Source organism: Phallusia mammillata, chromosome 6 (genome assembly GCF_965637545.1).
Source record: "Phallusia mammillata chromosome 6, kaPhaMamm4.hap1.1, whole genome shotgun sequence".
NCBI classification, from domain to species: Eukaryota; Metazoa; Chordata; class Ascidiacea; order Phlebobranchia; family Ascidiidae; genus Phallusia; species Phallusia mammillata.
Window position 1 is genome coordinate 2,006,704 of NC_137257.1, and position 12,930 is coordinate 2,019,633.

General features: G+C 38.7%; 1 protein-coding gene and 1 non-coding gene across 2 annotated transcripts; both read right to left on the bottom strand.

Annotated features, from left to right (window-relative positions):
- Positions 1-274: 274 nt before the first annotated feature.
- LOC145233872 (uncharacterized) lies at positions 275-12,764 on the bottom strand. Its single transcript, XM_080098640.1, has 18 exons — positions 12,613-12,764; positions 11,880-11,989; positions 11,366-11,523; positions 10,820-10,913; positions 10,380-10,488; positions 9,836-9,935; positions 9,370-9,560; positions 8,291-8,383; positions 7,857-7,983; positions 6,782-7,782; positions 5,935-6,483; positions 5,257-5,379; positions 4,562-4,638; positions 3,653-3,862; positions 3,010-3,109; positions 2,267-2,489; positions 1,686-1,813; positions 275-887 (listed from the first exon to the last, which is right to left on the bottom strand). The coding sequence occupies exons 1-18, from the start codon at positions 12,637-12,639 to the stop codon at positions 798-800; spliced, it is 3,510 nt and encodes a 1,169-aa protein (XP_079954766.1). The 5' UTR covers positions 12,640-12,764; the 3' UTR covers positions 275-797.
- Trnas-gga (transfer RNA serine (anticodon GGA)) lies at positions 8,606-8,679 on the bottom strand. The gene has a single exon. It is a non-coding gene; the product is annotated as a tRNA-Ser (tRNA).
- Positions 12,765-12,930: the final 166 nt, after the last annotated feature.

Genomic DNA, 12,930 nt, shown 5'->3' on the forward strand with positions numbered 1-12,930 from the left:
CTTTTAAATGTGAATAAATCTAATTATACGTTTAAATTAACAAACAATAAAGAAAACATGTGCCTCTGATACAAAGTTTGATAAATTTTAGCAAAATATTTGACATAAAATGCAAAATATTGAGCATAGTTATTTTTTTGTTTGTAACTGCACTGACCTTGTAATTCTTACCTGTCACAGTTCGCTGATTAGTACATAAAAATCACTAGGACGCCAGAATTTTATTGTTATATTTACGACCTGTCGCCTAGCCTACCTACTGATACAAATATATGTCTCTGTTTGTCCCAGCAAACTTGTTTAATATTTATGTTGCATTTCTATTTAGGGTGGAACATTTATTACATATAGATCTTGAAAAAATGGACGAAAAACGTCAACAGGTTGAAAAATATTAAAGTTGAACCATCTGCACAACCAACGCATTAAAATATTAACTAGCAATGCAAAATGATGAAAGTAGCGTTTACAGCCAATACAAGCTGCAATTACGATATAATCACAGTGCAATAATTACAAAGCAACGGTGCAAATCGGTTCTAAAGGTCCCCGAAACTTCAGAAAACATTTTGGACCTTTTTACGCCAGCAATAACTCACAGTATTAAAACCTCATGAACCAACGAATTGCAGGCGTCGGTAAATAGGTAAAATTCAACTGTGAGGATAGGAGTTGAAATGACACGAACAATAAAACAAGTAAATTGACTCTTTGAATTTTTACAATAAACTACAAACTAAACGACGGTTGAAAAAAAGTAATTGCATATGAACATTTGAGAACCAATGGACTTTTCTTCAGTATCGAACACGTGACCGCTGATATCTTACGTCTGCAGAAACGCTTCTTGGTTTGTAAAGAGGTCTGTCGTGGTCAGCAAAAGACATCTAAGTAGGAAAACGGAATATATTACGTTAAGTGATGAATTATCCACCAATTGTGTCCTCCACTGTTTTGCGCTTCATAACGTTTCAACGTTGCGCAGCTATTTCGGGCTTAGTGATTGTTCAGTGTCATTGTGTCGCTATGTTTTGTTTCACCAAGCAAAATATACTCACCACAAGTATATTTTCCAATTATGACCATTACATATCGAAAGTGTCCATTTAACCGGTACTTGAAACATGATTTAACAGGATATTTGAATTGTGATATGGCACTTTTATTTCTGTTAAATTTACAGGCATAAAGTTCATTTTAGTCTTCATCCACCAAGCAAACAGATAGACAGTTCTATTTTTAGGTTGGTAGTACGAGCAGAGGTTAGAGACCGAACCATTATAATGCAGCATGTTGCTACTTCTTAAGATTACATTACAGTACGCCAGTCCCATGAAGGCACCATACCGAATCAGCCAATAGGCCTGGCGTACTGTGATTTATATATGAGTGTGCCGTGATCGCTGGTCTGCATCAGCGCTTCAGGGTTGATCCCAGTTATGGATTTTTGTTCATGTTAGATGCCTTAACATGTCGGGATTCGAGCCCACGACCGCAGTATTTCTGGGAATGCCTGGTGACCGGCTGATTCGGTATAACGTCTCATTAATAGGCCTGGCGCGTACTATGGTTCATATATGAGTGTGCCGTGATCGCTGGTCTGCACCGACGCTTCAGGGTTGATCCCAGTTATGAATTTATGTTCAGCTTAACTCCTGAAGATTAGGTAAAAATTTGTAACTTACATTCGAACTTAAAAAGCTGACATTGGGGTTCGATGAAACTGCGGTCTCTACTTCTTTTAATCTTGAGTTGAGGCGTTCTAATGATGCAAGAAGACGTTGTTCCTCCATAGAAAGAGTGGAGGGCATCACTGAATACAAAAATACCGGAGTGAAATTTTGTATCAAAAGTTTCTAATAATTTTTGTCAATACATTGTGGCTTTTTCAATCATAAACAAATGTTTTTGGGACTAATAAAGTCCAGTTTATTTTTGCTTTTGTCTGGTCATTGAAAACAAATTTAGTCTGGTGTTTTGAAAACTTAACTTTAAAAGTAAACTGAGGTAGGAACACTATACACGGACTGATGATGACAACAGCGATCGTTAAAACCTTTGCATGATGTATTCCATATAAACAAGTACTTTGGCAGTTGTGTTTTTGATTAAATTAAAAGAAAACGTGTAAAAACTTGGATGTTAAACTAAACGCGTATTGTTAAACAAACATGTGTGTCATTTAGTTGTAATGTTCGAAGGCCTAAAATCATTTGATAATTTTTAAATTAATTTTGTGACAATAAAATCCCATTTAATGCTGCACCTGATTTTCCGTTGCTCTGGGCCTCCTTGGTTCTTCGTTGTAGCGAATCCATGGCTCGCATAATCTGTTCTTCTGACATGTTTTGTTCAGCGAGGGTTTCGGCCAACAGAAATGCGGTTGTGCTGTCGGTTACACGCTCACTGCTGCCTCCAGTGGTAGATGGGGATGAAAGTGGTGCATAGGTGCTGGTCTTGGGCATTGGGTAGTTGATAACACCTTTTGGCTTTAAATAAAACAAACAGATTTGATATTTTTTTAAGTTTGATTCTGGCGCAAAATGGCGGTGTATGTTAGGCATAGGTAAACATTGAAAATATGCTTTCCATTAAATATGTTTCAGTCAGTCTGAAAGCTGTTGTAGTAACGGTGTAGCTGCAGCGCGTCTATCATCTATCCACCAATTGTGCCCTCAATTTTGTCGCGCTTTTTAACGTATAAAAGTTGCGCAGCTATTTCCTAAAAGTTGCGCAGCTATTGGTGAATATTTTAGCGCAATTGTGCTGCTACGATTTTGCCAGGCGAAATAAACTCAACTTAACTCATGTGCGTTCCTTTGAATATGTTTCAGTCAGTTTGAAAGCAGTCAGGCAAAACTAATGTTGTAGTGCCTGCTGCAACATTTTACCGTTAAGAAACACAGCAGGAAGGTTACCATTACCTTAAAAATGGCCACTAAGAGAGTTTTATGTGTGTACTGGGATATTTTATTTCCATTTCTAAGAAATCCATAATCTGATACTTACTGGTTCAGGTCGCGATCCTCTTGGCATGAAGTGCTTGTGTCGTCTCTGTTGAAGCAAAGCCTGTCGCCTCATGAAAGCTCCGTACGCGTCCGAACCTTGGCTGCAAAAATAACATATTGATATTTTAACAATCACACATGTTTCGCCGGGATGGCCGAGTGGTTAGTGTAACCGCCTTGTGTTCAAAGGGTTGTTCGAATCTCATTCAGTTTCGTTCAATTGTTTTTCCTGAGCATGAATTTTAAGCGACATTGCAACAACCCAGTGGAATGAGCGAATTCCTCACTTAACAATGCAAAACATTTTTATTCTTCCCTAATATACTACATAGTAGATGCTAAATCATACAATGATCTTTGAAAATTGGTTCTTTTATTAACGTCACAGGTTATATTTCCAGAGCTTCAGCGTTCATTTACAAACAACATGTACAATTTAATAGAAATTCCTCCCCGGTTGAGAACTAAGTTGGACTAACTTAAAGTCAGTAACTCTATGAGTAAAAAAATAACAAAAAATGTTCCAACAGAATTTTAAAGGCTGTCCGACGGCGGACTCATTTTGAGCAGCACAGCCAGGCGTTGCACGCCCACAGAGGATAAAAATGAAAACAAACGAACAAATGTTTCGTATAAATGCTTACCTCTGCTTGGACGAAGACGGAACAGCCGAGTTTGGTCGGATGAGACGACGACCACGACTTCTCGCAATGACGTTTTGTTGCTGGGTGACGAGATTTTCACGTGACAACAAGCCCCCGTCTATAGAAACAATACTCGCTTGCTGGGGTTGGGTGGGTGACGGTTGGGGAGATCCCCACGCGAGACGCCGAGATGAAGACGAACCCCCAAACCTGAATATCACATAGTTGGGGTTAGGTCCTTTTTCCGACTTGGTGATTGTTTTAGTGCAATTGTGCCGTGATTTTACCAAGCAAAATAAACTCAACTCTCATATTAAACCATGTCACGACACGCGGCTTAAGAGGCTTGTGGGAATAATGTATCGGATTCCAAGTGCGTGATTTTAACTTTTAAACCACTTGGATTGCTGACAAAGCGGTCGACTTGTTGCAATGTAAAACCACTAAAGTGCCAATTAACATTAGGTGGAGGACTGTAGGTCAGGACTTCAAGGGTAGTTGAAGTAGTAATTTGTTGATTTCAACATTGGGGAAAACTAATTAAACTTTTTGTAGCACTGCGTTTCGACTTTGGCGCTGTGTTGAAAATTTTTGGTGGGTTTTAATGTAATAATGCCACACAAACTGATTTATCACTTGGTATTATATGGGACAATTACATATCTTACGAAAGTCAGACCCTACGCTAAATTGTTAAATTAAGATGTACGATTTTATTGACGAACACGACGGCCCAAATAGACGTTAAAAGCGAAATTTTTGCACTTTTTTTAATCTTTTATGTGACCCAAGTGGTTATAAACGGTTTTAACTGATGTGGGCCCATATATCACTGATGATGGCATTTTAAGGCGGGTTGGGTGCATCAATATAGTTAAAGCATACTGGTATTAGTTTGTAAACACGTACCTTGTGTCGCTTGACGATTTTCGCAAAGTAGTGTGGTGGTTTCGGCTGTTGGGCCTTTGTGCAAGACAAGTTCGGACCTGTGGAAAAGAAACAAATGTGAGAAACATGACATATAAACAGCAGGACAATTTACTTAAGGGGTGGAATCCAATGTCCTAAGATAATCACACACTGTTTGATGTTGTTTGGAACGCATGTTTTATTTGTTTCAAAACAAAAGCTAAGCGTCTTGCCCTAATAGGCTTGAAAAGCTGGCATGAGTGCCTTAGTGCTTTATGCGGATTATGTAGGTATCTGATCAATTTAAATCTAGTTTGCAGCCTCAAATAGTTACTATTTTGACGAAATAACCGAATAAGATTTTTTTAGTTACAATTTCCTAATTCATTTTTTTTGTTTTTGCTGATAAAGTTTTGTTCAAGTTTACAAACAAGTTTGATACAATAACACAGTGACATTATATACAGCTTTTACTACTAGCTGTCAACTATAGTATACGCGTTTTTGACTGTTTAGTAGCAACAAAGTTCAGCCAATTTGTGTTGTAAAAAGTGCGGTCCGCGAAATGTTCATTACATACGTCTGTCTCGAATCACCAACCCAAAACCATTCACAACAACTTGAGAACATTTTATCCCCGATTAATAAAAATATTTTTCACCAAACTGTCGAACCGAATTGTTCAAACTTGTTACCTTTGACCACAGCCAATTAATTTCTTCATCAGTCGGAGTCTTAGTGAGTTGGATCGACGTGTCGTTATCTGATTGGTTGTCGCTGGACTTTGGTTTATCCGAACTTGTCATGTGAATTGTTACCTACATGATATTTCGCTGATAAGTTCAGTCGCAAAGAGTTAGTGCTGCTAAACACACAAACATATTTACTTATGCAATAAGTGTAAGCCAATATATGGGTGTAAAACGTTACAATGTTTCGACACTTTCCATTGTCATGTGATATGAAAGCAACAGAAGGAACTCGGTGCCGCACACCAGAAAAGAGAGGGTCCCTTCTGTGCCTTCATTTCACCTGACAATGACATTAGACACTATCGAAACGTGGTAACTTTTTACACTTCGGCATTGGCATCTTCTTGCTTAGGTTATCGCGCGGTGTTTTCGTTGCGCTGTGACGTGCTTGCGTTTAATTCTTTTTTCTTTTGTTTATCGTGCACTGTACTAGTCGCATTCAGTGTTATTTACCCTGATGAATTAGGCAACCTGCATAAGATGTCAAAACGTTGGTATAGAAATACATTTGCCAGAATAGCTCTACAAACTTGATATCATGTCTGGCAGCTATAGCTTTTACATTAGGTAATTAAGGTTTGTATATTTAAAACCGCGAATTGTGTACCTGGGTTTATTTACCTGGTTGCCTGACTTGTGGACTATATTGCTGCCATTAGATGTTTGAGGGACTTGTTCCTGAGCACGTGGAGGCTCAGGTGATCCCGAACTCTTTAAAGTATCCATGGTAACCGTTTCCTCCGGCGCCGTCGCCCAGGCAACGCGGTGTCCGTTCCGCGAATCGCTCTTTCCTCCTCCCTCCGCCCCACTCCTCCCGTTTCGCTCCGAGGCGGAGTTCGGAATCGAGTAGTTGATCGTCGTGGACATGGTCAACTGCTTCTTCTTGGGAGCGGGAGGTGGATGTGGCTCTATGGCAACCTCCGACTCTTTGGCGGGTTTCAACTTTCTACCACGTGATCCCTTGGAGCTGGACTTTTTAGCTGCCCCTTTCGGTGACGCTGGTTTGGCTCTTGATTTTGCAGGAGCCGATTTGGGACGAGCTCCTTTAACGCCCCCTCGTGGTGAAACTTGCTTCACACTTGCAACTGGGAGAGGGGCCGCGACTTCTGCCGGTTTTGCGACGATTCCTCTTTCTGAAATCGTGGCTGAAGTTCCATCGTTGTATTGAACCTAAAATGGGTTTGAATTGTTAGGGCGAAATTTCACCTCACTAGGCAGCACTTTACAAATGTGTCCAAACTTTAAATGTGTTCTGCTGTCGTAATACCAAAATTGTATTTTTCTTTTATTAAAAATGTATCATTGTTTCCTAGTCACAATAGTTCGAAAAAAGTGAAAACGTCGTCACAAAATACATTCAACAGTTACCCAATACCACATTACACAGCGCAAAAGAAATGAAAAACCTATATAACGTAATAACTAAACTGCGATTTTGCATATTTTAAAAATCTTTAGCAACTCTTACCTCGTGCCAGCGGACGGACTTGAGCGAGTTCTTCCCATCGTCTGGCCTTTGAACTTCCATGCTGTCTTTCACCTCCGTCCCGTTCAGCCTCGCCTTCAGGTACGGAGTCCCGCTGATGTGATTCACCCACTGTTGCCTGGCAACCGCCGCCGACTGGTAACTAGGATAAGGGGAATACCCGGAACGTGGGCGTCGTTCGTACTTTGACGTCTTCCGTAGGATTCCTTTTACGTCTTTGGATTTTGCGTCGGATTCTGGCTTGGTGTCGGCGCTAGGGGGCGCCTCAGGGTTGAAGGTCACCTTGGCGTGAGCTGACGGGGCCGGTAGGGGCTCGGAGTCGGCAAAAGCGCTTGGTACCACGATTTTCGCGGACGAGGACGGAGTTAGGCTGACCGCAGGAGTCGGTTTCGCTAAAACGATTGTCGGTTTGCTGGGTTCTGCCAGCGGCTTTTCTGCGGCATCACCTCCATAGTCTGAACTGATGGGAGTCGCGCTAGTCTTGGAAAATGAAGCCCAGCGGTTGTTAGTTTCTTCCAATTGTTCCAACAAACTCGGTTCAAGCCGCGAAGGTGCAACGTCATTGCTGCTGACGTCACGCTCCCGGGGATTTTCCCGTTCCGCTTGGGGAAGTCCCGTACGTGAAACCGCTGATGAGTAAGGCCGCTTTACAGGTTGTTTCACTTCAGCTTGAGGCTTAGGTGTAGCGCTCCATGGACGGTACGACTTGATATAATAGTTTGGCGCTGCACGGGCCGCTTCCTGCGCCACTGAAGCGTAGCTAGTCACGTGGGATGGTTCCGCATCGGTGGTTTCGTGTTTGTGTGGAAGGTTCCCGATGTCGCCGGCGGAATTGGAACCCGCAACCTCCTGACTTTCGTGCCGTTTCGGCTCCGAAGCGGAATCGCCGAAATATCGACGTTGGAAGGAAGTCATGTGACTAAAAACCGGGGAATTCCCTGAGCTGCTACTGCCATGCAATGAGTCCTGGTCATCGAAGTTGTCTGTAAAAAAATTCGGTTATCTAAAAACCAAATCACTTCGTATTAAAAGCAACAAAGTAGAAGAACGAACTCACTTTGGTGAATGTTGGTTACTTCGTCTCTTTGGTACGGGTCGTACGCTTGACGACGGTCGTCAGGCACGTGATGAGGTACGTCAACAGTTGGATGGACAGGTGCTGTGGCTCGGTGTTCATTGGACTGCTGTAAAATAATAACTCATTCGGTTAATTGCAAGCATAACAAATCAAAATAAAAAGAGTTTACAATACAACAAACTCAAAAATGTAAAGAATCTGATGAATATAATGACCCAAATAGACGTAAAAAGCGATATGTTTTATTTTTCAAACGTTTTGGCAAATGCTCATGCCATCATCAGTGATATGAATAAAGAGTTTGCAATAGAAGCACATAACTGACTCAAAAAAATAAAGAGGTTGCAATATAACAGCACAAATAGACACATAACAAACAGAGTAGTAAAGAATATTGTTATTCATAATTTTACCGTATGTTGTGAAGTTGCTTCTTCATGCTTGTCGCTATCCTGATTATGTTGTTGTTTTGAGGTCTGATGCAAGATACCCTGCTCCTGTTTCTCCTAAAGACACAGATTAATGTTAAAAGGGTCTTGAAATAAGCTAAAATTCTGATGCAGACTGGTAGATATCGATTTACAGTTCTGCCCCACACGACAATGGTTTGAAAAACCCTTTTAGATATTTAAGACCACAGTACGCCAGGCCCATTGAAGGCGCTATACCGAATCAGCCGGTCACCAAGCATTCACCACCATATGGCAAGGCGTAGGCTAGAAAAATCTAGCCTGCGGTGGGATTCGAACCCACGACAGGAGTCTTTCCGGGACTCGCGCTCTACCAACTGAGCTACACAGCCTCAGTGGAGAATCCGCCGAAAGTCGAATCACAAGCACCGTTGACTGCCTCGTATGCTGCACATGTCAGCTTCGTAGTAGGGGATCGCCAGATTGACTTAATAGATATTTAAGAATGTTAAACACCCCAATTAACCAATTAAGAGACACTGAACTTTATCATTCACCAGTTTACAGGATCAAGATTCTACTATTTAAGGAGGAACGCTCAAACAAACAAACAATATTTATTTTAAAGCTAAAATGTTTACCAAATTTTAAGTTTATCAAAACAATTATCTATTGACATCATCACATTGCTTCTCAGATATTCCAGACTTGGCAAATATTTTAGCCTGGTGTAATAAATATCAAAACAGTACAATTATTGGGAGTAACCATGTCATACCAATTTCGTTCAATGTCACAATTGGGTGTAAAACACAGCGGAACCCGGCTTACAATGGCCAAGCAAGCAACTGCAGGAATAAGAAGGAATTTCTATGTACAAAGAAGTAGACCAGGCCAAAATCAGAATGTACGCCACCGGAGTTAAGTTTTAGAGACATTAAACTTTATTATTTACTAGTTTTTAAGCACAAGATTCTACTATTTAAGGAGCGAGGCAAAAAAGGTTTTATTTGCAGTGCTTCTCAGCCATTCCAGGCTTTTCCAGAAATATTTTGCGCGATAACAAATATCTAAACTCAAACCTGTTGCGTTTGTTTGACGAAGAGTCTTGATAAACTGTCAGCCAGGTTCGAAACATCCTTGCTTTGAGTTTGTTCTTGTTTATTTTCCGGCACATTGTAGCACGGGCCGTAAGTTCGGCCGGACATAATATCGACATTAGAGTAGGCATAAGATGGGTAGTTTGCATAGGCAGGGTAGAACGTATCTGGAACTAATAAAAAAATATGTTGGTAACAAAGAAATGTTGTTGGAATTATTTGTTCAGAGCTAGCCAAAAATTACAAACGATAAATATTATAATAAAGAACAAAATTCTGGATGCTTTTGCAAATCACATATTTTAGCCCAGGAAATACACACACTATAACACCAGCTGTAAACACTATAACCCCAGCTTTTCAACTTTGAATTCTATGTTAGAGGCATTCAATGTTGTAAAAATATTTCACCAAAGTGCTAATTTTGAATGATTGAAGAGATATGTACCTTGCTTATCCCGATCATCAGCTTCTAAACTATCTGTGTCACTTAAACCTTCTTCTTGGTTTTCTGTGTCAGCATCTTTGTGCAGTTCTTGTTGAAATTCCTGAATAAACAATCATATTAATAATAATTTATATCAGAAAATGTTGAATCTAGATCTATTATAGGATAAATGTTGTTTGCCTACATTAAGCCATGGACCATATTGGTAATGTATTTTTAGTAACTTACACACAGTTAAACACATAAGGTTAAATCACTCGTTGTGTTTTCGTCTCATTGCATGAAGTACATTAAGTCTTCAATAAAACACATACAGGCTTATCACTCTGTTTTCTTTAGGTAAAAGGTCACCGCAGAACTGTATAACTTATTCTACAAAATATGTAGTAATTATTTCCTTAATAATGAAATCTCCCTGCAAGTAAAGCAAAGGACCTCGGCAATTGAGGGTCATTAATTCTACAAAACGAGGTCATAATTCCATTGTCAATGTGTAACATGTTAAGGAAACTAAAATATTTGTTTGCTCAGCGTAAGGCTCTACCTGCATCGTGGTATGCTTATGTTGTTCCAGGAGCTTTCGTTGTTGTTCCTGGAGCTCGGACTCGAACATTGTTCGCCCATGATTGGTCAATTGTGCAGAGGAAACAACACTGTGAAAGGAAATGATTGTTTGAGATCAAATACATAAATTTTCCAAAGCAAACACACATTTCCTTTACAACTTTCTTTTTGGATTGTTTGCCAGTCTGCGAATTGCTGTACAGAATTTTATTGCATCAATAATGCAGAACTTTTATTAAAACTGGGTAGGTGACATTTAATTTAATGCATTGGATCAAGTTTTAAAACTTGCTTTTCCATAAAAAACTTTATCAGTCTACAAAAAATTTATTCTTTTACAAATTCATTTACAGCTTAAAAAGGAAATCTTTTATGCAGTTCAGCTCTCAAAAAAAAGAAATTGATTGTCTGGCGATTTACCTGTTAGGGTCGGGTCTGTTCTGGTAAACAATTTCAGTGCTACCGCTTCTTAGTTGTTGCAAGACATGGTCAAGTGAGGGTATTCCCTTCAAACCTGATAAAGAGAATAAATATGTTACTCATTTTAAATGCTGGGCCACATTAAATACAACATTAATTTGTAATTTTCTGCATTAATTATTCAAAAGGGCATTGGCAGGTGGACTAGAAAACACATGTTGGCAGTCATGAGCAGACAAGTGTTGTTAAATGACGTAAGATACTTATCAGCAGTAATATAACAACCCTTGAATGAAATTATAATCAGAAACCATGAGTGGACAAAATCTTGTACATATTCATGCCTAAATTATACATAATATACCAGTTTTGGCCCTTAAAAACTCAAACAATGAAAACAAACAAAAGATTTATTAATTATCAAGGCATTTTTTGTAAAGTGGTCTGTTACTTATAAAATGTTTGAAAGCCAGTTGATAGGTCAAACGGTTCTTCTTTCAAGACCAATGCAAATTCTGCAGATAACTGTCATTACTACTTGGCTACCTGAAGCGAGTTTGTTTCTTTTTTCATGTTTTGTTGCAATGTGTGATCTCTGGTATCGCTCTGTAGCTTCAGTTTGACGCTGTCTGCGTTTTGATAGTTCTAATGTCCGCTTGCGGGATTCACGTTCTTCTGCTAACTTCTTTTTTTCCTCTAATGCCCTTTAATAAAAAACAGAAGCAGGTATTTTAAGGCATTGAAGATTTTGACTGAGTCAAGCTATGACTGTATAACGAACATATATATCAATAATTGCAGTGTATATAACTGCAAGAAGTTCTAGTTTGTTTGTACAAATACATTACATGTTAATTGTATTCCAATAATTTCAGAAGAAAGATAGGGTTAGGGTAAATTGTGAAGTATCAATACATATAGATGTAGACTTTATTAGTGGTTTAAATTGTAAAGTTACTCCCATGCTGCTTTCACAATTTTGTTATCTATACAGTATCGATATATAGAGATATATATTTAGATTGTAACTGTAGATGCTGAAGTGAACAAAAACAATTACTTTCTCCTTCTGTTGGTTTCCTGTGAAAGACGCTTTTGCCTCTCACGCTCAATTCGTCTTTTTTCCAAGTCTTCCTCAGTGACAATAAGCGAATATGTTTCATTTCCAACCTGTACAAACAATCAAATACAAATTTCCAAATAGTTCCTTTAATGGAAACAATACCATTTCTTATAATAAATGTTTTATTTGAGTTAAAGGTTAGGCTCTTTTTCAGATATAGTTAATGTGGTAAAAGGCATTGAACTGGTAAATATTTGAGTTGAAACACAATGGCCACATTTATTGTAATTTAACAAAGCCTGAAAGCGACGTTTAAATAGATTTCATTATACTCCTTTACAATATATGTCAAATCCACAGAAAAATTAACAAGTTATGTTTGCATGAAACAATCATGAATCGATTTTTATTTGCCCAATGTAAAGCAGCAAAAATGTTAAATACAGTACAAAGGTTTTTACTTTACAAACTAAAGTAGTTAAAACAAGTTGTTTAAACCAGAGTTTCTCAAATTTTTCTGCTCTGTGACCCCAATTTAGAAAAGAAATTTCTATTTGACCCCTTGATGGGTATCACCTTAAACAATAAATTATACCATTTATTGTGGCAATGACATAATAACTCATAATGTTTTGCGACCCCAAAATTATATTTCGTGACCCCAATTTGGGTCGCGACCCACAGTTTGAGAAACCCTGGTTTAAACCAATTTAGCAACATTAGGCATTACCTGGACTGTTTGATTTCCTATAGTCATTATTTGTTTATTTTATATATCCACAACACACAACCTAATTTTGTGGCTACTATGCCAACTGGTCTCACATATTTTGAAATTTAGGTCATGATGGTTATTGGTTATCCTGTAAAGAAAAAAGGCAATGTAAAAAACAACACATTTCTCAAACTATATCATATCACATATATGTGTTAAAAAAACAAGAAAGACTTGGTTTTGGGCCTGTTTTTTTTTAATATTCAGCTCAAAAATAGTAGCCAAACAAACTTTCAACAGTAATCACATCATTTTAGACTTCAGCAATACTGC